The following is a 24775-nucleotide window of genomic DNA, read 5'->3' on the forward strand; positions in this document are numbered from 1 at the left end:
TCAGCTGCCTGCAGGAGGTTGAGGGTAAGGGGTGGGGGCCAGGGAATTCCAGGAGGATGAGGTTTTCAGGTCAGGGACTGTCCTAGATAAATCCAGCTGTTTTTTTCTGGAAACATCTCATCCGTATACCCTGGCGTCTCCTGTCTCCTGGAGCTGAGCAGCAGCCCCTTTTAGATGGCAGACACTGCAGGTTACACCACTGTCCACCACTCCCAGCTGCCTTCCACACACACGTGGCCTCTGTCAATTGCCCCAGTCTCTTCGCACTTGGGCTGTCGCCCTCTTCAACGTACTTGGGCGGAGAGACATACCTGGCTTGTCTACCTTAACACAGGGCAAGGAAATAAAGGCAGAGGAGAGCTGGATGTCTCCTGTGAAACCAAGGATGAAACTAATTCTCTGAAAATTCTAGGAGTTTAAACATCTTATGTGTTTGCAAAGTGTGCCAAGAGTGTGGCTGGTTTGCTTTGCTCGTGGCCCGCCTGACCCCTGTAGGCATCTGCATGTATGTCCCTGGCTTTGGTCCCTTCCAGACTCCTCCACGTGTCCGCTCGTCCCCTTGGAGGTGATGAACCAATAATGTGGCTTCCAACTGGGCTCTCTAGAATCCCAGTGCTTCCTGGAGGTGCAATGCAGAGAAATGGGGACACAGGCCAGAGCCTAGCCCCCACCCAAATCCAGCAGGATCCTGGGATTCTGGGTGCAACTCAGAGCAGAGTAAGAGATCTGACCCGGGGTGGTGCAGATAGCAAGCACCAGAGCCAGAGAACAGGGAGCTCCCGGACTACTTACGCCTCTCCGTCCTGGGTGCTCTCCACATCCCATGTGTAACTTTCCAGCCTTCTCAGACTTCTCCACTTGGCGGAGTCCTCATCACTCTGTTTTTTGGGAAAATGTGGGAAATGCAGGAGGCCCATGCTCTCAAACCTCAGTTGTCAACTGACCACAGTTACAGTTTCTGCCACTTCACTGTATTTTTTAACTTTGTTATTTAACTCAACCCAGGCCTATGTTGGCCCTTACCCTAAGAAAAATAACATTAGTAAAGGCATGTCTTTGATGAGCTACTGATACATTTTTAATATGCGAAAATAAATACATGATTATTAAAATAAAAACATGTCCACCCATGTATCACCCAGGTCCTCTGTTCCCCATGGTCCATTCACTGGGCCTGGGAAAACTCCAGATTCAGCTGGAGACGCATCTTGAGCAGGAAGCTTGGCTGGAAGGAAGAAGGGACCCACCAGGTTGGTGATTGTGCCACTTACCCACCCGTGGCAGCAAGATGATGTTGTGGGAGTGATGGGGGAGTGGTGGGCCCCTCCCAGGGGCACCCTAGGTTGGCACTCATTCGGCCGGTAGCTCTAGCAAGACTGGAAGAGACATCTCAAGGGGCAGCCGTGAATCCCCATGGTGGGGTAAAAGGTAGGAAGAAACTGGCGGTTGTCAGTATAAAGGGAGGCACTGCCCACTCTCGCTATGTCTGCCCCCCATCCCCCACCCCCCGCCCCCGAGCACATCTCCAGTGCCTCATGGTTACTTAGGAGACTCTGGTCTGCCCTCCTCTGAAACTGGGCCCCTCACAGTAACCCCGCGGGCAAACCAAGAAAAGAGAAGACCAAGAAACTCATTTCCAAGGGGGCTTTGGTTTCTGGGCGGCCCCACCTTGCTGAGGGGCAGCTGGCACTGAAACACGAACCGAGCGAGCCCTGGGCATCACTAGGGGGCTCTGGAAGGTCACCCCTGATGGGGAAGGCCTGGGATCCCGAGGCCTGCTGGCGTGGGGGGCACTGGCGGGTGGGCGACCAGTGCTGGGGACATTCAGGTGTGTGAGGGAATGAGAACGTTCCCGCCTCCGAGGCTGTGGAGAGTCTAACCCACCCCTGCGCAGCTTCTGGGAGTCTGCCGCCACTGTGGGCTCTGTCTTCAAGGGACGTGCTGGGTGAATGGCTCGCAGTGGGGTCTCCCTGGGGCGGGACGAGTAGCTGCCCCTAGGGGTGGCTGGGGGGGTCCAGAAGAGGGCATGGAGTTTGGCAGCACCCCCCTTTGCCATCCACGGGCCTTCCCAGGTGGTGCCCTCGGGTCGGGAGCCAAACAGCGACTCATCACAGTAAGAAGGAGTGTGGCTGATCAGTCTGGCAAAGGGAAAAGAAATGCAGTGAGCTGGGGGAATGAACAAACCCTAAAAACCTTAAGGCCCCATCCCCTGCCATCTGCAGTAGCAGCAAGGGCTGTAGATCCCAAAGTCCCTGTCTCCTAGCCTGGCATTAACAGCGAGGCCACAGCCCCAAGCCTGTTGTTTTTCCCCTGCCAAGGAGCCCGTCTCCTGCACCCTGACCTCCCCCTTTCCCTCATGCGTGTCCAGGCCTGGCTAATTTGCATATTCCATCTTCCTGGCCACACTGATTGGCTTGGGAAAGGCCACAGGACAAATTCTGTCCAATGAGCTCCTGCCTTAGGACCCTTGCTGAAACTACTAAGAAAGATGTTTGTCTGCCAACTGGCCCTCATAAGCCGGCCTCCAACAACAATTTGAGCCCTTGACAAACAAGCCTTAAACATCCTTTTTCTGCTGAAGCCAGTTTGGGCAAGTTTTCTGTCACTTGTATCTCAGAGTCCCAGTTAATATAGCCCCAGTCTTTACAGTCTTTACTTTTTTTTTTTTTTTAACCTCCAATTCTCCTTCTCCCTAGTGGCCTTGTCAGCCAAGCTCTCTGCTGCAGCCCTGTGGTCACTGTATTTGAAATGACACAGGGTGCTGCCTGGCCTTGAGAGGGCGCTCACTTTGAACTTGTGTTACAATGCTGACATTGCCTCATCACTAGAGAAGCTTTTTGGAAATTTTTGAGTATTTATTGAGGGCTCTTTAAGTGCAGAACCAGAACTCAGCATGTCACGTGCATCATCTCCTTATTTCTCACAAATGTCCACAGGAGGGAGATATGATAATCCCATCTTACAAACAGAAAAAGGAGGCGTAGGAAGGAGAAGCCCCCCCACCCCCTTTCATCAGCAAGGAGGGTGGAGACAAGATTCAGATCCAGCCTGGCTCAAGGGCCCAAGCTCTGGGATCAGCCTGTCAGATATAAGGGACTTCTAAGCTTCTCACCTTTAATGAGATTCACTCAGCAACTATTTTTTTCTATTAATCTCACAAATATTCACGGCACACCAGTGAGGTGTCAGCTCCATGTCTTTTGGCCAGGACTGAAAGTGCTTCTGTGTTCAAACCCCAAGTCTTTGGAAAGTCCACTTTTTGTCACTTGATTTAATTGCTCAAACAATAGTCACTTGTTGCCTAGGTCTGTCTGGCACCAAAGGTTTTACTCAATAGCATCTCTCTCTCTCTGCTATGCACCTTCTCACTTGACACTCTCTACCTGTCAGCATCCTGCGCAAAATTCCATCCTCCAGGACAGCATGGAGTTGACCTCCCTCATCGTGGACACCATACCTCTGTTAATGTGGCCCACACTTATATCAGCGTTTTCAGCTACGTTGTAGGTGGCAGTGTTGCTAACATCAACCTGACCCTACTTTACAGCCCCTACATCAAATGCATGGCACTCAAGCTGGCATAATAATAACAGACTCTTGCTTTTTCTCTCACTGAATTTTATCTCCTTAAATAGGGACCATTCCCATTGTACTTCATTCCACCAATCCATGTCCCTCCTGGCTTGGAATGGACCCTAAATAGGATTGGCTAGTTGTTATGGACTGAAGTATGTCTTCCCGAAATTCACGCTGAATTTGAAAGACATAATTAGGTTTAAACGCGGTCCTATAGGTAGGCTGTAAAGCAACAGGGCTGCTGTCCTTGTAAGAAGGGGGGAGACACCAGGAATGTACATGCTAACAGAGAAAAGGTCATATAAGAACAGGGCGAGGAAGTGACTCTCTGTAAGCCAAGGATAGGCTTCAGCCTTCTAGTACCTTGAACTTGGACTTCTAGCTTCCAGAACTGTGAGAAAACGAATTCCTATTGTTTAAGCTTCCCAGTCCATGGTATTATATTATAGCGGCTATAAATGACTAATATTCTAATCTTCAGTGTTTTGTCCAAACCACTGAGAAAAATAAACAAGAAAGAGCCCTGTGGCCCACCACTAGGCACATCCCTCCAGGCTGATATCAACCTGAAATAAATAATCCAAATAACCTAATTCATTAACTTACAATAATAACTATCAGCATCAACTCTTGTTTTTCTAGCTTGTTCATGAAAAGGCGGCAAAAACCATTTCCGAAACAACTTGCTGAGACTGGGACCCACCACGTCTATGTCATTTCATGGATCAACCACAGTAATATTCTTACGCAAATTGCTCTGTGATCTTGCTCTGTGATCACCTGACACCCACCCACACACACACACCGTGGGCCTCACTGGCATTTGGAAATGGATGTTCAACCATCGTTACTATCACTTACTGAGAGCTTCCTGTCAGGGTACTACGCCAAGCCCTCTACACACCTCACTTCATTTACTCTCAATAATCCCACTAGGTCCCATTTTCCACATCAGGAAACTGCAGCTCAGAGAGGTCAAGGTACTTGCCCAAAGTCACACAGCATATCAACAGCAAGGCTCTAATAGGAACCCAGGTGGCTTCATGGGTACAGGAGTGTATCACCCTATCCTGTTACCTGTATTTGTTCTTCTTCCTTGGTGTGAGGGTTGGGGTGCTGCCCCTGGAGGAGGTCTCACAGCTCCCATTGGTCCCTGAAGCCCGTGATGTCCCTGTGCCCACTCCACTGGTTCTGTTAGTCTTCTCCTCCCAGGGTGGGTCAAAGTCTGGTGGTGTGGGCCGGGTAGACGCAGGGCTGCCAAACAAAGACTCATCCACATATGACGCCCTGGCCTTGACCCGGTGGCTGCCCCGGCAACGGTGCTGAAGATGGAGGGTCTGCATCCCACTGATGGCCAGCTCCACAGGGGTCTTCATGCTGCCCATGGTTCTGCGTGATAGCAGGCATGCTTTGCCTGCCAGGTCCTGCCTCCAGGGCTCCCTGTGAAAGGGGGTCATGGTGGCATCCGTCCTTGTCTGTCCCAGCAGAGGAAGATTAGGCTGTCCCTTAAGTTCCCAACCCAAGGACAAAAGGGGAGCTGCCAGTCCCAGGGGACACTTCAGAAATGTGTTCATCTGTCTTTTGGCTGTCAGAACAAGAGGAAGAGGAGGTGCTACTGGCAAATATTTAATGAATATATATGCATTCCTAGCATACAGTGCTCAATGTTGAACGCTAGGGGGATGAAGAGATGGGGCCTGTACCTATTTTGGCACCAATGAGAAAACTTAGCATGGTGGGATGGGGAGACAGGGCAGGTCCTTATATCCTGTATATGTTTATGGGGTGAACAACCAGCATTATCTCATGCCTACCTTGTGCAAAAAGCTTTACAAGCATTGTTTCATTTAATCCTCGTAACAGTCCTTTGAAGTAGCTTCGGTTATGTCCATTCTACAGATGACAAAACTGAGACTTCAGAAGACCACGTCACACCTGTAAGTCGCACCTAATAAAGCTAGAACAGTAGAAGAGAAATCGGAACCTCACAGAGGAGAGCAGAGTTTATGCACTTAACCATTCTACTACTGGCGGGTCACACCCATCCCTCCAATTGCCCCATATTCCCCGCTCCCCAAGTCAATGCCCGGTTGATATCCGAGGTCCTTACATTCTTGAGTTATCTTCCTACCTGAGCATCTCCGCTCTGGGATGCCGGCTGCAACCTCAGCGCCCCCTCCTCACCATGTCTGGACTTCTCGGCAGATGTCTCCGAGAACCCAGTTTCTCTGCAGCCCAAACCCTGGGAGTCCGGGAGCCCTGAAGCCCAGGCACCTCGAGCCGTCCCCCACCCTCGCCCCAGCCCCAGCCCCAGCCCGGGGAACCGCAGGGACCCACTCACGCCGCAGGCCAGGTCCTAGAGACGTGTGCTCAGCGCGCGCAGCCCAAGGCAACCAGCAAGGGGCGGGGCGGCGCGGCCGGAACCATCAGCACCGGGGGTGAGGGCACCCCTTTCCGGACGCCAACGGCGTTTCCCCGAAGTCACGGAGAGGGCCCGCTCAGGCCAGACAGGGATGTGTCCGGGCATATGCACCAATCTTCCTGGGTCTATAGGTGAGGCAGTGGGCGGGGTGGGGGGGAGAGCCCGCATAGACACGGCGCCCCCCCGCCTGGCCGCACCGTTGGTACGTCCCCGCAGGCCCCGCCCCCTCCCCTGTTCCCTGCACCAGGGCCCGCATGGCGGCCGGCAGGCTCCCGGCGGCCGGACCTCGGTCCCGCACTGCCATGGCCCAGTGGAGGAAAAAGAAGGGGCTGCGGAAGCGCCGAGGCGCGGCCTCCCAGGCCCGCAGCAGCGACTCGGAGGACGGCGAGTTTGAGATCCAGGCGGAAGATGATGCCCGGACCCAGAAGGTAGGAGCGCGGGGCCAGGGCACACTTTGGAGTCTGGGCCCCGGCTCCGCGCATCGCCCCGCGGTCTCAGTTTCCCCAGGTGGGGTGTGAGCACGGCTGAGGGTGGGGAGAGGTCGGCTGGCGGGGGTCGGGGACAGGACCGCCAGCCTGAGCACGTGTCTCCGTGCGGGTCACGCCCCGGCTCCCGACTCTAGAGTCTCTGTGTTTAGGGGCTCGGGCCTTCGGGCCTTCCTGGCCGGCTTTTGGTCGCGGCCCCTTATTGGCTACCTCCTGCCCATGGGGCGGGTCCTAGCGCCCTTTGGTCCAATGAAAAGTGCGGGTGCCGCGGCACTGACTTCAAGAGTTTGGGGGATTCTTGCCAGGTTGAATTGAGCGGAGGCCGGGCCCCGTGGCTTAATTCAGTGACGCCCCCAAGCCCCTGGGTAACCAATAGTAAATTAAACTCGCGTTTGCTGACCGCTTGGTATGTGCCGGGCTCCACACTAAGAACTTTCCAAGCCTTATAATTTAATCCTCATACCAGCACCGGGAGCTAAGTGCTCCATCCCCGTTTCCCAGAGGAGGACCCTGAGGCCTAGAGAGGTTAAGGAGCTTGACCAAGGCTACACAGCCTGTCAGCGGAAGAGCTGGGATTCAAACCCCTGGTTCTGGGGGGCCGTGATTTTTCCACTACTGAGTGCCAATTATATGCAAAAGGCTGGTGTGAGCACCAAGGGGACATTATTTCCCACAGCCCTGTGCCCATCCCGTGCCTGGCACAGAGTGGGATTCGGGTAAGTAGACGAAAGAGTGGGTGTTTAGATGAAGAGAGGGATCTATGTTCCTCTAGGTCAGGGACCAGACTGGATCTTATTACTTTTCCCCACCCCAGTGGAGCCAGTGCTTGGCATACAGTAAGTGCTCTAGAAATGTGGAGAAATTGCTAAAGCACAGGAGGGCAAGGTAGTTGGTGCCAAAGGAGAGCCCACCGATATGGTCCAGACGAAGAGCTTTGTCCTGGTGCAGCCCTGTGTTCAAATGTGGCCCAACCTTGTACTGGCTGTGGGACTTTGGAGAGGTTGCTTAACCTCTCTGTGCGACATCTGCAGAAAGCAGAAGTTTCCATATGCGTACAAGACAGAGGATTATATATGCCTCAAAGACTCATGAAAGGATTAAATTAGGGTGTTCACTCATTCTACTTATTCAGTAAATATTGCTGGGACACCAGTGGGTTCCAGGCACTTTGTTTTCACATGTCTAGAACAGAAGTTGACAAACTCTTCCTGTTAAGGACCAGGTGGTAAATATTTTAGGCTTTATGGTGCCATATAAGGTCATTGTCTCCTTTGTTTGATGTTTTCACAATCTTTTAAATGTATGAAATCCATTTTTAGCTCACAGACCATACTAGACACGCTGTAACTCTGACCCAGACAGTTGTAGGGGCCCGCAGAGGCTCACAGAGGAGAGAACATAGACTCTGAAGTCAGGGTCCAAATCCCTGCTGGCTGTGAACGTGGGCTGTCACTTCATTGCCCTGTGCCTCAGTTTCCTTCTCCGTAAAATGGACAGACTAATAGTGCTTACTTCACAGGGTTGCCGTGAGGATTAAAAGTGGGCGAGTTTATACGCATGCTCAGAGCGTCGCCAGGCTTAGAGTGAATGCCACAAAAGTTTTAATCTTAGTATGAATTAGTGCTCCATAAATGTTATTTCTGAGAGGAAGGGGGAACAGCTCTGTGGTCTGAGAAGGCTCCCCAGAGGAGGGGTCAGGGTTGGATATGGCTGTGCTGGGACAGGTGGGTCCTGTCTAGGCAGGAAGGAGGCCTGCACAGGAGAGATCAGAGCTGGGAGGGGTGATGGGTCAGAAGGGGGCTCGGGAGAGGGAGACAGGGCAGCGTGGAGTGTGGTCCCATACGCGGTACATGTTTGCTTGGCCCTCTAGACTTTAAACTTTGAGGGCTTTGGATGACAGATCAGGATGAGGATGAGGATGAGACCACCTTTTATGTGCTGAGTACTGTTTTAGGCCTTCCACTTGTCCGTGTAGTCTTAACACGCGCTATGAGACCCATGCTCCTGTCGGTCATCCCCGTTTCCCAGATATGGAAACAGACTCGGGGAGATATAGTGTCTCCCCTAAGGTCTCGCAACAGGTAAGTGACAGAGAGACGGAGTTAGGATTGAAGCCTAGGCAGTCAGTCTGCACAGCCCACTCTCTGCCCTCTGCCCTGCCCTGGCCCGGTCATAGGGGAGCCCTTTAGCAGAGAGGTCACGTGATCCGGCAGAGGCCTCTTCAGCTTGAATGGAGGGACGTCCACAGCAAGACAGCCCCTCTCCCTGCCCCCAGCGGTCTGCTTGTGCCTGGCATGATGCTGCCTCTCCCATCCTTCCTCCCAGCTGGGACCTGGCAGACCCCTGCCCACCTTCCCCACCTCGGAATGTGCCTCAGACGTGGAGCCAGACACTCGGGAGATGGTACGCGCCCAGAACAAGAATAAGAAGAAGTCCGGAGGTTTCCAGTCCATGGGTGGGTGAGCCAGCGTCCGAGGACTTTGGGGGAGTCGCAGCAGGGGCTCACCCTGCCCTCTGTGCTCTGGTCTCTGGTACTGATGTCAGCCCCGTGGTAGGCGTTGGGTAGACTGAGGTCGGGCCCAGTGTGAGAGCAGATAATGCAGACTCAGGGCAGCGCTGGCCCCAGAACAGGTGAGGCCGTTCAGGGTTTGACCGCAGGACGGGAAAGGGAGGAAAGGGGGAGCAGCACCTAGCTAGAGGGAAATAACGCCGAACCCTCTTTCTTCTTCTTTACGAATGGCGCAAAGATTTAAATATCAAGGCGAATGTTTTTATGATTTTAAAAAGCAGAAGCCCTTTCTAAGTATGATCTGAACATTGTCTGATGTGACTTTTTTTCGGTTAGATATATGTTCACCAAAAAACGCTGCAAACAGAGTTAAAATACATGCTGTATCCGGGACGTACTTGCATCCTTGGGGATGGATACAGGATTAACATCTCTAATATACAAAGAGCTTTTACAAATCAATAAGAAAAAGCTACCCTGATAGAAAATTGGGTGAAGAAAATGAACAGTCGACTCACAAAAGGAATTTGGACGATGAATTAATATATTAAAACTGCTAAACTTTTATCCACAATTAGAGAAAAAGCAAATAGAAATGTCCACACGTGGCTACTTTATGCCTTCCTGGATGATAAGGATGAGGCATTGACCCCAAACCAGCTACAATCACAGTGCTTCCTGTCCCTAGGCCTCCCATTGCCCTCCCATTGTCACAAAGCTGAGTCAGGGACAGTCTCAAAAGGCCACCTCCTCCCCCAGGCGGGGCCACGTGCCTCCTTGGTCAGCACCCACACCCACACCCATCGCAGGCCCTGGCCACTTCCCACCCTTCCCTTTTAGCTATAAAAAAATTGCAAACATATTAAAAAAATAGAAAACAGTGAGTCTCCCCATATCCATCGCCAGTGTCGTCTGTCCTGTTTCCTCCACAACTCCCCGTTTGTTCCCAGCATCCTGGAGGAATCTGATGAGAATGGCAGACGTGCCCTCTGGGTATCCCTGAATACTTCCCACATGACCTTACCGCACCTGCAGCAGGCACAGATTCTCAGCAGGGCCGAGACCCCAGTGGTCTCACGGTGCTGAGTGTGTGTTCAAGTCAGAATCCGACTGAGGTGCGCCACCCCCCCAGGGGGTAGGTGTGTCTCCTGAGGTTTGTTCTGTCGCCTTTCTTTTCTTCTTGCTGTTGATGTTGATGACATGGTCATCTGCCCTTGTTGGCTTTCTGTCTTGTGCTGCAGGGGCCACCTTCCCTTGACCATCCCTGTCTCTCTCCCAGGCTTGAGCTACCCGGTGTTCAAGGGCATCATGAAGAAGGGCTACAAAGTGCCAACACCCATCCAGAGGAAAGTACGAGACGGGATGGTTGGTGGGGTTTGGGAGGAGGGGATGACCGACTCGGCCCTCCTGTCCAGCCTCTCGACACCCGCCCCCTGTCTGGCTGTCACGTCTATGTCCCTTCTGACTCTGCCTGAAGCCCCACACAGAGAGTCCATTTCCCAGGCAGAGAAAGTTGGCATCTTTGCCCTTTGAGTCTCCACAAGGCTGCCTGCTGCTGAGCCCATGGCGAGGCAGCTTGCAGGTGTCCCATTATCTCTCCTGGGTCATGAGCATTGCGCTCAGACATTTAGCCAAGAGGTGGACAGTGATTCTCTGGGGTCCCAAAGAGGATAAGACAGGGAGGTAGAGTCTGGCTTTACCTAAAGAAGGGTGTATTCCAGCAGTGGAAAGAGCTGGGAGTAGTGAGCTGCTTGTCCCTGGAAGTGTACACAGAAGCCTTGGCAGGAATGGGCTCAGGACCTGACAGCAGGCCCGAATTTGCCCACTCCCTAGGGCCTCAGTGCTCTGGATCATGCGGTGCAGGGGTCCAGAGCTGACCCTGCTCCCTCCCCCCACCTGCTTCCCTCCAGACCATCCCTGTGATCCTGGACGGCAAGGACGTGGTCGCCATGGCCCGGACTGGCAGTGGCAAGACAGCCTGCTTCCTCATCCCCATGTTCGAGCGGCTCAAGACCCGCAGCGCCCAGACTGGGGCCCGTGCCCTTGTCCTCTCGCCCACCCGCGAGCTGGCCCTGCAGACCATGAAGTTCACCAAAGAGGTGTGCTGGGGCCCGGGCCGCTGGGCTGAGCTGGGGCCGGTTTGGGAGGCCGGCACAGGCTGTATCATCTCTCTCTCTCTCTCTCTCTCTCTCTCTCTCTCTCCATAGCTCGGCAAGTTCACAGGCCTCAGGACCGCCCTGATCCTGGGCGGGGACAAGTAAGAGCCCCCTTGCTCCATGCGGTGGGCCGCACCCTGCAAGCGTAACCCAGGTCTCCAGGGTACCCGGGTCTCCAGGGTGCCCGATCCCCTGAGCCTGGGTGGCTTAGGAACGATGGCGGCTTCTCTGCATATCCCAAAAAGAAGGGGAAACATGCAGTAAAATAGCACAAGAATTTCCCACGCAACTCCCAGTGGGGGCTCGTGCTCTTGGGGGAGCCTGTGGTGCACAGGGTCTGCCCTTGGGCAGCTCAGTTGTACCAAATTTCACACGTACGCCTAATAGTGAGCTGTTGCACAGAAATCAGGGAGTGTTTGCAGTCGCTCAGATTTGAGAACTGTAGGGTTTCCTGATGTGCTGGTCCCATGTTTGCGGGTGGCAGACGCCATACCTGTTCTCCAGATGAGCAGACAGCACGTGATGGGCCCGGAGCCGCGGAACCTAGCTTCCTGCCCCATCTCACAGCTTTTCCCTCACAGGGCGACCCCTTCCTTGTTCTTCTCTCGGAATGTCACTGTGACCAGTCACTTTGGATTCTGAGAAGAATGTTTGGTTTTTAAGTGTTCCTTTGCCTGCATTGTATTTAGTTATCTGGGGACCTCGCGATGATCCGAGATACCTCCCTAGATGAGGCCAGACTCAAAATTCTGGCTCCTTCGGGTGTCCCGAGTGTTCCAGAGAAGGGCCAGAGTTAGGGCCTCAAACCCAGGGGTGTAAGAACAAGGACAGGGGTCCAGGCCGCCTGGAATCTTGGGGAGCTGGTGGTTCTGGGGCTAGCTGGTATATGGCACTAGAGGCAGAAGCAGGCTTGTGGTGGTCCAGAGAGGGGGTGTAGGCAATTCCTGGGCAGAGCCCATCTCCTCGGGGAACTCTTCATGGTATCAGTCCTTCTGTGTGTTTGAACTTGTGTCTTGTCAGCACCTTTGCCCAGAACCTCTGTGATAGCCTTACGCTACCTCAGAGCCTAGGGGCGGGGTATGGGCCTCCCATGGCCACCTGGAGAGGGAGAGGGAGAGAGTTTAAAGTGGCTGATGTGTCAAGCTGACACCTCCTCTCCCCACCCCCCACCCCAGGATGGAAGACCAGTTTGCTGCCCTGCACGAAAATCCCGACATGTGAGTTTGGGTTGAGGACGGCGGTCTAGGGTCTCTTCCCTGACAGCCAGCTGCTGGGGAGTGTGAGGAGGGGTCTGCTGGGAGCCCCGGCTGACCTGGCCTGCACACCCCCTTCCAGCATCATTGCTACCCCAGGGCGCTTGGTACACGTGGCTGTGGAGATGAACTTGAAGCTGCAGAGCATAGAGTACGTGGTGTTCGATGAGGCAGACAGGTAAGGCCACATGCACTGCCCCACATACATGCGCCAGGGTATACCCCGAGGCCTGGAGGAAGGGCTTGGCCGGAAGAGACTGGCATGGCCGCACTCAAAGCAGTTTACCCCCACTGTGGGCCACAGACCCGAGGCACCACTGGGGCTGACGGCTGCCTGCACCCAAAGTTTTTATTTTGTGTTTGTATGTTGTATTTCGTTTTAGGCCTATGGGAGGAAACAGTAAAACAACAAACACATGATTTCGTAGAAATACAAAGTAGCGCAAAGCTGGGAGCAGGCCAGAGCCAGGCAGTGGGATCATAACCCAGCTCTGAACTTGGGCAGATCTGAGGGTCAGTGCCTGTCGGTGGGCTCCGGACAGGGGATCCACCAGCCCACACTGGCAGGTGCCGGGAGAGTCCACGCTTGGAAAGCATTCAAACCATGCCTGGCGCAGAGGGAGGGCCACTGGCATTGGCCTCAGAGCTGCGTAGCTGAGAACAGATGAGGTTTTTAGGTCGTCACTGCCAGGGATCAGGTGGTCACAGGTGGTCACGCAGAGAAAACGTGAGCTAGAAAGTGAGGTAAAGAGTCATATGGGGCACACACCAGTGCACATGGCAGAGAGCGCACCGGGGGCAAGGGCGACGGGTTTGGAACTTGCTGGAATGGGAGCCCCTCACCCAATCCCTGCCCTCTGTCCCCCAGGCTCTTTGAGATGGGCTTTGCCGAGCAGCTGCAGGAAATCATCGGCCGCCTCCCCGGGGGCCACCAGACTGTTCTGTTCTCTGCCACGCTGCCCAAACTGCTGGTGGAGTTTGCCCGGGCGGGTGAGTGAGCCAGGGTGGGGCTGGGGCCGCCACTGCTCAGGGGCCTGGGAGCTCGTCCTCCCGTCCCTACCCACCCCCTGCCCCCAACACCTTCCCTGTGCCACCCGCAGGCCTCACGGAGCCTGTGCTCATCCGGCTCGATGTGGACACCAAACTCAACGAGCAGCTTAAGGTGAGGCTCCACTCGGGCCCCTTCCGGAGCCTGCAGCTGAGACCCTGTGAGCCCACCTCGGCCCCTCTCCCCGCAGACCTCCTTCTTCCTTGTGCGCGAGGACTCCAAGGCTGCCGTGCTGCTCCACCTGCTGCGCACCGTGGTGCGGCCCCAGGACCAGACGGTGGTGTTTGTGGCCACGAAGCACCACGCCGAGTACCTCAGCGAGGTAGGGGGTTGGGGAAGCCAACACTGGGCCACCCTCCTGGGGACCACCACCACCCTTCATGGCCAGCTTGGAGCTGCAGTTCCGGGTGAGGCCACCAGAGGGCAGCACCAGAGCAGGACACTTGCGTGGCCAGAACCGGTCCTCTTTTATTCTTTAACTTTTTATCATAAAGAATTCCAGGGGTGCCTGGGTGGCTCAGTCAGTTATGCATCTGCCTTCGGCTCAGGTCATGATGCCCGGGTCCTGGGTTCGAGCCTCACAGCGGGCTCCCTGCTCAGCGAGGAACCTGCTTCTACCTCTCTCTCTGACTGTCCCCCTGCTCTCTGTTTGACTCTCTTGTGTGCACTCTCTCTCTCTCTCAAATAAATAATAAAATCCTAAAGAAAAAAAAAATTCCAAACACATATTAACGTCAGCAAATAGCATCACAAACTCCCAAGTACTCAGTGATCGACTCACGCCTAGTCTTGATTCCTCTGACACTCTCCTACATCCGAGTTACTTTGAAGATTCTTCCCCGCCCCAATCCTGCCATTTTCTGTAGATTTTCAGTGTCCCGTGTAGTTCACGTTCTAAAACGGAAGCGTCCCCTGCGAACTAGAAGCTGGGTAAAGTGTCCTGAGCTTCCGGGAGCAGCATGGTGGAGTTTTTCCATACCTGTGCACCTGGGACCCTCGGCATGGGGCAATCTGGGTGCCCCAGAGGCTGCCTGGGCCCCTTGCCAGTCATTGCCACTCCCCCAGGGCGGCCACCTCTGAGATCTGTTATCTGAGGACACGGTTCACTGGGTTTCACATGGTTGTTGTGCATTTAACGGTGCTTTCTTTGTGCAGCTGCTGGTATCACTGATGAATAAAACCAAAATAGTAGTTTTTAATGAGCAATTGACACTGTCACAGTACTTCTTATGTCCCAGGCCCTGTGCTCGGTCCCTGTATGAGTGTTAACTCATTTAATCCCCGTCACAAAGCCACAAAGAAAGAACTGTCGGTCTCCCCCATTCTACAGATGAGGAAAGCGAAGGCACGGAGAGGTTAGGGAACTTGCTCAAGGTCACACAGCTTGTTAGTGGTGGAGGTGGGATGAGGTTGGTGTCCTGGGCTGGCACTTCCCTCCGGGAGACCTCTGCCCATGTCCGCAGCTGCCCCACAGAGCTGGGATTCCGACCAGAGGTTCCTGCCCCCCGGAACCCATGGTCTTCCCATCCCATCCTCGCACCCCTGCCGGGGCTTGGCTCCCTTGCCCGCCTCCTGCAAGCCCTCTCACCGTTTCCCTCCCTCTTGTCTTCACTCTGAGCAGCTGCTGACAACACAGGGTGTGAGCTGCGCCCACATCTATAGCGCCCTGGACCCGACGGCCCGCAAGATCAACCTGGCCAAGTTCACCCACGGCAAGTGCTCCACCCTCATCGTGACGGACCTGGCGGCCCGCGGCCTGGACATCCCGCTGCTGGACAACGTCATCAACTACAGCTTCCCTGCCAAGGGCAAGCTCTTCCTGCACCGCGTGGGTGAGGAGCCCAGGACCGGGCCTGGCCCAGGGTGGGAGCTTCCTCTCTGCCCTCCCAGGCCCAAGTACTCTATAATTTTGGGGGGATAAAAGTAAGGCAGCCACATAGTCAGAAAAGTGGGAAATGAACCAAAGCACATAGAAGGCGGTAAGCCACGCACCTGTCAACGGTGATGTGACAGCGATTGGTGCCTGCCCAGCACACCTGTCGGGCCCGGGTGTGAGCATTTTACTGGCTCTTTCCATCTTCACAACCATCCTAGGTAGCAGGTGCCAGCAGCATCAGCCCTGTTTTACAGACAAAGAAACTGAGGCTAGAGATGTTCACAACTGGCCAGGGGTCATGCAGATAGCAAAGTGGGGCAGCTGGGGTTGGAACCCCCCCCCCTCTTCACCATTGTCCCTCCTTGTCTCCCTGCTGGCACGGCTGTCATTCTAGTATGTCTCTTGTCACTGCTGCCTTTTAAAAAATCATGGTAAAGTATATGTAACACACAGTTACCATTTTAATCATTCTTAGGTGTATGTTCAGAGACATTAAGTACATTCATATGGTTGTGCAACCGTTAACCGCCTCCAGAACCTTCTCGTCTTTCCAAACTGAAACTCTGTTCTCATTAACACTAATACCCTGTCCTCCCTTCCCCAGCCCCAGGGAACCACCATTGTATTCTCTTTGCTTTCTTTTAACTCAGAACTGTGCGTGCTTCATTTGTAAACACAAATAAGTTAAATGCATGTCTGTGAGAAAAGAATCTGGAGGGCAGGTTCCGTATGATTGAACATCGTTGAATAAGTAAATTCGGGCTCCCCGTGCTGGGCCCCAGGGGAATTGCTTCCACCTTCAGTCGGGGCGTGTGGGAGGCCTCCGTCTGGGCCCCGGACTGCAGGTCTGGAGGCCTTGGCTCCCTGTTGGTTCCTGTTCACTATGTCCATGGCTCTGGGGAGAGCTGGCTTGCAGGTTCCTTGAGGGGCACAGAATCCCCGCAAAGGGAGTTCCTCATGTGCTCTGTGACCCGCAGTCAGACCACCCCAAATGAATCTTGCAATCATGGTTACACTTTGTTTTTGCGAGATGCAGAAACAAGCCAAAGGTAACGTCACACTTGGATTCACTTAACACAGAATTAGAATCAGGCTGGACATTCTTTCCTGTCATTTTTTTCTTGCGTCAGTGTATGTCCTGCATGTTTTCTGTTCACCATGAAACATCACTCTTTAACGGGTTGGCAAATCTGTTTGTAAAGGGCCAGATAGTAAATGGTTTAAGCTTCAAAGGCATATAATCTCCCTGATCTCTGCCATTATAGCTTGAAAGCAGCCTTAGAAAATATGAATAAATAAATGAAGAAGTATGGCTGAGTGCCTATAAAACTTTATGGACACAAACAGGTCGGGGGCCAGCTCTGGTCACTGGCCACAGTTTGCCAGCCCGTTTCCTCACCTGTGTAATTCGCACCATGTGATCATCAGCTAAGCCGTTTAGCCCAGCCTCTGTCAAGTCTTTTTTTTTTTTTAAGATTGTATTTATTTATTTGATAGAGACACAGCGAGAGAGGGAACACAAGCAGGAGAAGTAGGAGAAGGAGAAGCAGGCTTTCCATGAACAGGAAGCCCAATGTGGGACTTGATCCCAGGACCCCGGGATCACGACCTGAGCCAAAGGCAGATGCTTAACATCTGAGCCACCCAGGCGCCCCTCTGTCAAGTCTTGACGTGGTTTCCGACTTGGGCTTGTTGTGGGCAGAGCTGCCGTTGACATTCTTGAATGTACACCTTTGGATCCTCGGTTATTTCCTCGGGGAAAATCTCCCAAAACAGGGATGCCAGAGACTTTTGATATTGATAATGAGCACAGGTGGCCTCATCTTTATTTCTGCCGACTTCCCAGAGCGCTATGTGGGCTCACACACATGTGCAGGGACCCTAGTGATCATTGCTGCCCCTTCTCACAGTCGAGGACAGCAGCTCAGTGAGGTGTGGCCTTGGCCTGACCCATACCCTTGGAGTCGGGCCAGCGGGACTCATGCTGGGCTGTAGGGCCCTTTGTCTTTGCTTCAGCTTGACCTTTTCCCCCCACAGGCCGCGTGGCCCGGGCTGGCCGAAGCGGCACGGCCTACTCCTTGGTGGCCCCAGACGAGGTCCCCTATCTGCTAGACTTGCACCTGTTCCTCGGCCGCGCCCTTACCCCTGCCCGCCCCCATGAGGGGTCCTCAGGTGAGTGGAGGCCAGGGCATTGGGGCAGGAGGTCCCTGGGGGTCCACTGCAGAGCCCACGGTGCAGGCAGGGAGAGGCTGTACTGGCTCTGGGAGGAGGCGGGCCTGGATTGGACCCCAGGGCGAAAGCCCTGTATTTTAAACTCAGAATTTCATATAAAAATCTGGATTTCTGATGTCTCTTGGAAAGCGGCTGGGTCTGACTGCCGAGTCTACCTTTCCCTGAGGTGGTTGTACAGCTCATCTGGGCCGTGCTCCCCGGATAGAAGGGCCCCCAGGCTCTCTGCACGCCCACCTCCCTTGCTCCTCTTGTCTGCCTGGTGTCTGTGGGCATCTGTTTGAGACCCTGCCCTTGACTATGTTTCCGGGACAGTCCAGGCAGGCAGAGGGAGACTGAAGTTCCCAGAACTTTCCCAGAGTCTCTGGGGTGGGACTGTATGGGGTGGGCGACGGTGATCATGGTAGCCTCCTCCTGCGGTCCTACTGTGTGTCAGGCCCTTAGTGCACCTTGTCTCCTGTGTCTATCTGAGAACACAGGAGGGTTGCTTTATAGGTGAGGCCAGGCCACTAGTCCCACATTGCTTGTTACTTGGCAGGGAGTTGGGAGCCCAGATTCAGGAAGCTGGGTGTAAATGGAGCCCGTGCACGGGGCACCCTGCGCCTTCCCTGAGCACCCCATGTGCCATGTCCTGGTTCCAGAACGCCAGGAGCAGCTGCAGCTCAGCCCTTTGTCCAAATGCAGATTCCAGATCCCTTGGCAGACCTCCTGGGTCGACACCAAGCAGTGGGGGTGCGAGGGGCAGAGAGAGGGAAGGAGCCCCACAACGGTGTCCCAGCAGAAGCCAGGCACGGGGTAGTCATCTGTTGGGGGTGGCCATCCTGCACCTGCCCCAGAGCTAGCCAGGATGGGTGGCCCTGCTCTCGAGCCAGTGCGGGGGCCGAGTCCGGACAGCACCCTGTGGCGCGCTACTGGGCAGGACTAAACCTCTGCTGAGCCTCGTGTCCTCTTCTGTAGCGTGGGGTTGTCCGGCGGTCTCGTGGGAGAGTCAGTGGAAAGAGCAAGCTGGTGAATGGCTTGGGCTCTGCAGGTCGTACGACCTACAGCAGCTCCTCAGAGTCTGACAAAGACAGAACACAGCTAGAGGGGTTCTTCCAGAAAACAGGCAGCGGCCCTCAAGCTATCACTACGGACACGTGGTTGAGCTCTGTCAGGTGGCCGGCCAGAGCCGCGGCTCCATCCCTGGGGACGATGTTGTGATTTGGGACCAGGGCGGGGAGGGACGGCTGCAGGCAGGGGGCCAGGCCGCAAGGCCTCCGACGGGCTCCGTGTGTGGCTGGCAGGCGCGGGCATCGTGGACGGCGTGCTGGGCCGGGTGCCGCAGAGCGTGGTAGACGACGAGGAGAGCAGCCTACAGGGCACCCTGGTGGCGTCGCTGGAGCTGCGGGGCCTGGGCCGGGTGGCTGACAACGCCCAGCAGCAGTACGTGCGCTCCCGGCCCGCGGCCTCGCCTGAGTCCATCAAGAGGGCGAAGGAGCTGGACCTCACAGGGCTGGGCCTGCACCCCCTCTTCAGTGAGTCCCCACGTGGGGGGTTTGGGACAGTGCACTGCGGGTGGGCCCCGCGGAGCCTCCCCAGCCTCACGCCTCCTCCCCGTCCCCACCAGGCTCACGCTTCGAGGAGAGGGAGCTGCAGCGGCTGAAGCTGGTGGACAGCATCAAGAATTACCGCTCACGGGCGGTGAGTAAGGGGGCGGGAGAGCCCACGGGGGCTGGGGTCCCAGAGGCCGCTATGGAGCCAGGACTGTGGCCAAGCTCCTGATCCCAAACCAGACCCCAGTGGGGCTTTTCCTCTGAGCTTGCAGCTCTGCCCCCTCAGCATCTCTAGACATGCCCCTTGTTCTGGAACTGTCCCTGCTAGTCTGCAGCGGGTACCCTGTGTGGTAGCCATTTCCTGCCGCTTCCAGAGGGGGAGTGACATGTGTTGGGCCTGTCAGTGGCCTCGAGCTGGCTTTTAGTCACCTTTCATGCCCTCTTGACTCACACTGGGCACCCCACCGGGGTGCCAGGTAAACCAGGATCAAAATACCACTCTCACTTGTCCCAGCTGTGTGACCTCGGGTTGGTGACTTGCTCTCTCTGGGCCTCCTTTCTAATGGGGAAATGCAGGTAATCAGAGTACCAACCTCACAGAGTTGGAAGGACCTGGGGAGGAATGCCGCAGAGAGCCCACCAGGCTGCTGAGGGCAGGGCTGGGAAGGAGGCCACTGGGGGAAGGACTGGTGTGTTCCCTCTGCAGACCATCTTTGAGATCAACGCCTCCAGCCGGGACCCAAGCAGCCAGGTGATGCGTGCCAAGCGGCAAAAGGACCGCAAGGCCATCGCCAGCTTCCAGCAGGGGCGGCAGGGGCGGCAGGAGGACACAGCTGGCCCAGCCCCCAGCTGCCCAGCACCCCAGGAAGAGAAGCCTGAGGAGGAGGAGGAAGAGGCAGCAGGAGAGAGTGTGGAGGTACTGCCCCCACTTCTAACCGCCCCCTGCCCCCGGCCCAGCCTCTATCCCCAGGCCCAGTCTCTGAGGCCCACCAGGATGTTCCTCTTGTATTTAATTTGCACCGAGGGCTCAGTAGCCAAAAAATACAGGTTAAAACTTCCTGGACTAGTCCATAGTGTACAGAGTAAGGCCAGGCCCAGAGAGGGGCAGGGCCTTGCTTTGGTCACACAGCCTGAGGGACCAGCCTGGAGCTGGAAAGGGGTCTTAAATGATTATTTCTTTTTTTTTAAGATTTTATTTATTTATTTGACAGAGATCACAAGTAGGCAGAGAGGCAGGCGGAGAGAGAGGAGGAAGCAGGCTCCCTGCCGAGCAGAGAGGCCGATGTGGGGCTCGATCCCAGGGCTCTGGGATCATGACCTGAGCCGAAAGCAGAGGCTTTAACCCACCGAGCCACCCAGGTGCCCCTGGAAAGGGGTCTTGCCCCAGTTGGCCCCCAGCTTCCTCCTCTTACACCCGGCCGGCTCTTCTGGTGCCAAGGTCATCCTACAATGCAGACCAGGAAACAGGGCACAGAGAGAAGTACCAGACTTTTATTTTTATTTATTGTTTTCTTTTAAAGATTTTATTTATTTATTTGACAGAGAGAGAAACAACAAGAGAGGAAACACAACCAGGGGAAGTGGGAGAGGGAAAAGCAGGCTTCCCACTGAGCAGGGAGCCCAATGGGGCACTCGATCCCAGGAACCCGGGATCACGACCCGAGCTGAAGGCAGACGCTTAATGATGGAGCCATCCAGGCACCCGGAAGTATCAAAGTTTTAAAGTCCTGGAAGCCGCTGGCCCTTAACTGTAGCCGGACTGGCGGGTGACAAGGCCAGTGGCTTCCCCGGGGGGCTGCAGGTGTGACACTGGTGTCCATCTGCCAGGATGTCTTCACGGAGGTCATGGGCCGGAAGCGGCCACAGCCGGGACCTGACCGGAGAGCCAAGAGGCAGAGGGAGGAGGCCCGGCATCGGGACCAGGAGTTCTACATCCCCTACCGGCCCAAGGACTTCGATAGTGAGCGGGGGTGAGTGGCTGGTCCTGGGGTCAGGCAGATGGGGCCTGATGGGCCCCCCACTAACCCTGTGGCATGTCCCCTCCCTTTGCCTGCAGCCTGAGCATTGGTGGGGACGGGGGCGCATTCGAGCAGCAGGTGGCTGGCGCTGTGCTGGACCTGATGGGGGACGAAGCCCAGAACCTGACCAGAGGCCAGCAGCAGCTGAAGTGGTGAGCCAGCAAGCTAGTTAGCGAGCGCACGCCCCCTGTGGTCCCACACAGGAGGCAGGTGGGCTCCCATTTGCTCCCCCAGAGCAGGAAATATCACCCCCCCACATTTGATTGTGTGCAGCGTGGACTGTGAGCCCTTCCGTGTCGTCCCACGTGATCGCGCACGGCAAGGACACTGACCCCATCACCCCCGCCACCACAGCCTGTGCCCATGATTTGATCGTACACAACAGGGATCTGGGTCCATCTGTCCTTCCTGCTGGCTCGTCTTTCTCGACAGAGCTCATGACCCGTCTCTCCCATTTGGACTCTGGTTCGAGAGAAATGGCGTGACTCAACCCAGGGTCACCAAGCCAGGAGGTGGCAGAGTAGGATTGGTACCCTCACTGGGCCCCTAACCCTGATCCAGGGACCCCAATTCCCAGTGACCCACACACCATCTTTTGAGACCTGGGCTGCTAGGAAGAGGCGAGGAGGGGCAGGGAATGGACCTTAATTGAGCACTTGCTGTATGCTGGACATGGGCCAGCTGCCTCCCTTGTGAGGGTGGGGAAGAAACAGGCGCCGAAGGAAAGTAGGCTGCGCCAGGCCACCTCCTTCCACATCAGCTCTCCCAACTCCATCTCCTGCAGGGACCGGAAGAAGAAGCGCTTTGTGGGACAGTCAGGACAGGAGGACAAGAAAAAGATCAAGACAGAGAGCGGCCGCTACATCAGCAGTTCCTATAAACGGGACCTGTATCCGGAGGGGCGGGGCCGGGGGGCGGGGCAAGCAGCCCCTAGAGGCGGGCGCGGGTTGAGGGGAGGGGACAGGGCAGCCTCTCTCACTGGGTACTCTGGGTGTGGGGGCGGGGCTGAGCAGCTCCTGTTGCCCCGCCCCCAGAGGTGGTACCTGTATCTGCCGGAGGCGGTGCAGGACCTACTCCCCGCCCAGGGGTATCTAGGGCATCATGGTCCCGCACGTAGCCTCCTTAACTCGGCTCCCCAGCTACCAGAAGTGGAAACAGAAACAGAAAATCGATGATAGGGACTCAGAAGACGAAGGAACGTCCCAGCAGCGAGGCCCAGAGCGAAGAGGTGGGAAGCGCAGAAGAGGCCAAGGTAGGATGGTCCTCAGAGCAGGTTGGCAAGTGTCCTTTGGATCATCCCGGCCTTGGTTCTCTCTGCGAGGCTGCAGTGGGATGTGAATGGGCTCGGTCCGCTCCCCGCAGCGTCTCTCCTCCCTGGTTAGGTCTCTTACATTTCTTCCTCTGACTGTCTCTGTCTCGGGTTTTCTCAGAAACTTCCTCTCTGTCACTCTCTGTCACTCTCTCTTGCTGGGTCCCCGTTCCTCTCTTCCTCTCTCTGACTGTGCATCCCTGTCCCTGCTCCTCTCGGCCGCTTTCTCCTCATTCTGTATTTGTTTCCTTTTCTTTCCATCTCTCAGACTTTCTGCCTCCATCTGTCTCCCTTGTCATTTCATTTTTTTGTTTCCTTTCTTCCTCTGTCTTGGTCTTTCTCTCCCCTTTCTGTCTTCATCTCTCTCCCTCATCATATCTGTCCCTCTCTCTACACAGGCATCTCTGTATTTGGTCTCTCCTTCCCTGTCTCTCTGTGCTCTCTTTTCCCTCTTGGTGTCTCTGTCTGTCTCCATCTCTCTATGCCTCTGTGGACGTGCCCCTGCCTCCCCTGGGCCTCTCACCCCTCATGGCTCAGCTCCCAGTGTTAGCCACTGCTCTGGGTCTGCCTGTGGGCTTCAGGAAGGAACAGCCATTCTCCCTCTGTGCTTTGTCCTCATTGGGGGTGATGAGTTCCTGTCAGGCACCCTGGCCCCTGTGGAGACATCTGGGGCCGCCGTAATGATCATCTGTGTGGAAGCCCTGAAAAGGTCACTCTTACGGGTGGGGAGGAGCCAGGCAGGGAGAGGGAACATGGTAGAGGAGGGGAGCCTAGGGTTTAGTGGGGAGCCAGGGAGGCGGGAGTGGGGGGAGGTGCCCTTCTAGATCCCTGGGAGATCAGGCTGAGGTAGGGCCATGATGTCTACTGCTGCCGCTATGTGACCTGGGGCCCAGCCCTTCGCCTCTCTGGCCTTCTCTGCCCTCTCTCCTGCCCAAGGAAGTTAAGCTAACGGCCGAGAGCATGCGGTCTGTGGAAATAGGGATTGGAGTCTGTCTCAGTCAATGCTGGGTCCCCGGTGCCCAGCATAGGGCTCATGCTCAGTAAATCTCCATCGAGTGGTCTGTAATCGTGATAGTGCACTTGGGAGGCCCTTACTGTGGGCTGGTTCTCGTTCCCAGCACCGTACACACCTCTTCCTCAACCGACTCCTCGTTGGGACCCATGAGTCCCATAATTCACAGCGGGGAACGGAGGCTCAAAGAACTTAAGTGACTTGCTCAGGGTCTGAGAGGTCACGGCTGGGATTTGGACCCCGGCGGTGTGGGCTCAAGGGTCCATGCTGTTGACCACGGCAGCAGACTGTGGAAGCTTTATTGAGCACCTACAATGAGCCAGACCCTGGGGCCACACCAGTGAACCCAGAATGGGCAGGGGGCGGGGTCTGGAGGCTTCCGGGAAGAGGAGGCCCTAGGAGTAGACCAGAAGGCTGAGCTCCCTGAATTCCTGACAGGTGCATCCCAGCCCCGCAGCCCGGGCGCCCCCGCGGGCCGCGTACGCTCAGAGCTCAAGACCAAGCAGCAGATCCTGAAGCAGCGGCGCCGGGCGGAGAAGTTGCGCTTCCTGCAGCGAGGGGGCCTGAAGCAGCTGTCCGCCCGTAACCGGCGCCGAGCCCAGGAGCTGCAGAGGGGCGCCTTTGGCCGGGGCACCCACGCCAAGAAGGGCAAGATGAGGAAGAGGATGTAAGGCAGGTGACCCTGCCCCATGGCTCCTCGCGTGCTGCAGGGGTGGATGTCAGTAGATGTTCCCGAGTGCCACCGTGTGCCTGGCCCTGGGCCGGCCGCTGGCGGAGCTCCCTGCAGGAAAGGGGTGCTGTCTGGCCACCCGGGGCCGCGGCCACCTCTGCCCGAGGTGGAGCCATTCGTGCTCGGTCTTCAAGGATGCACAGGGGTTTGCCAGCCGGGTGGGGGTGGCCAAAACCCAAGTTGGCCACTCAGCTGCTGCTGCTTCCATGAGTCCTGAGTGGTTCACGAGTTCAGAGGTGGTGGCCACATGGGGCGGAGCCCTGAGTGCCTAAGGCCTGGTGATGTATTTTTAATGTAATAAACCTTTATTAAGCATCTCGAGCGGACTGGGAGTGCAGTCTACCACGGAGCCGGAAGGGGCGGACCCAGCTATGAAAGCCCCAGCTACTGTGGCCAACAGTCAAGAGAGTGGTGGCTCCGGGTAGGAGGTGGGGTGTGGGGCAGAGGGCTCAGCGGCTCCTCCTCTGGCTGTGAAGGGGACTCATGTGGCCCCTACCACACCCACAGGTCAGAACCTGTCCTGGCCTCCACCCTCTGAGCCCAGTGCTCTCCAGCCCCAATGTGGGGTCCTGGGAACGTTAAGGACAGCCTCCAGCAGTTGGATTCTCAGGCCACGGATC

The 24775-nt window shown here is 55.8% G+C and overlaps 2 protein-coding genes across 2 annotated transcripts; one reads left to right on the forward strand and one right to left on the reverse strand.

Annotated features, from left to right (window-relative positions):
* Nucleotides 1-1620: 1620 nt before the first annotated feature.
* RITA1 (RBPJ interacting and tubulin associated 1) lies at nucleotides 1621-5806 on the reverse strand. The gene is made up of 4 exons (XM_032876224.1): nucleotides 5708-5806; nucleotides 5391-5533; nucleotides 4654-5016; nucleotides 1621-2138 (listed from the first exon to the last, which is right to left on the reverse strand). Exons 3-4 carry the CDS (start codon nucleotides 4959-4961, stop codon nucleotides 1631-1633), a joined length of 816 nt encoding a protein of 271 aa, XP_032732115.1. The 5' UTR covers nucleotides 4962-5016; nucleotides 5391-5533; nucleotides 5708-5806; the 3' UTR covers nucleotides 1621-1630.
* A 416-nt stretch (nucleotides 5807-6222) lies between these two features.
* Nucleotides 6223-24476, forward strand: DDX54 (DEAD-box helicase 54). Its single transcript, XM_032876225.1, has 20 exons — nucleotides 6223-6426; nucleotides 8809-8938; nucleotides 10272-10342; nucleotides 10903-11091; nucleotides 11200-11249; nucleotides 12324-12365; nucleotides 12484-12579; nucleotides 13270-13391; nucleotides 13502-13563; nucleotides 13640-13771; nucleotides 15071-15281; nucleotides 17363-17497; nucleotides 18838-19068; nucleotides 19161-19234; nucleotides 19793-20002; nucleotides 20914-21056; nucleotides 21143-21256; nucleotides 21889-21993; nucleotides 22244-22356; nucleotides 23864-24476. Exons 1-20 carry the CDS (start codon nucleotides 6253-6255, stop codon nucleotides 24094-24096), a joined length of 2637 nt encoding a protein of 878 aa, XP_032732116.1. The 5' UTR covers nucleotides 6223-6252; the 3' UTR covers nucleotides 24097-24476.
* Nucleotides 24477-24775: the final 299 nt, after the last annotated feature.

This window comes from Lontra canadensis, unplaced genomic scaffold, assembly GCF_010015895.1.
Source record: "Lontra canadensis isolate GAN:19392208 unplaced genomic scaffold, GSC_riverotter_1.0 scaffold58, whole genome shotgun sequence".
Classification (NCBI taxonomy): domain Eukaryota; kingdom Metazoa; phylum Chordata; class Mammalia; order Carnivora; family Mustelidae; genus Lontra; species Lontra canadensis.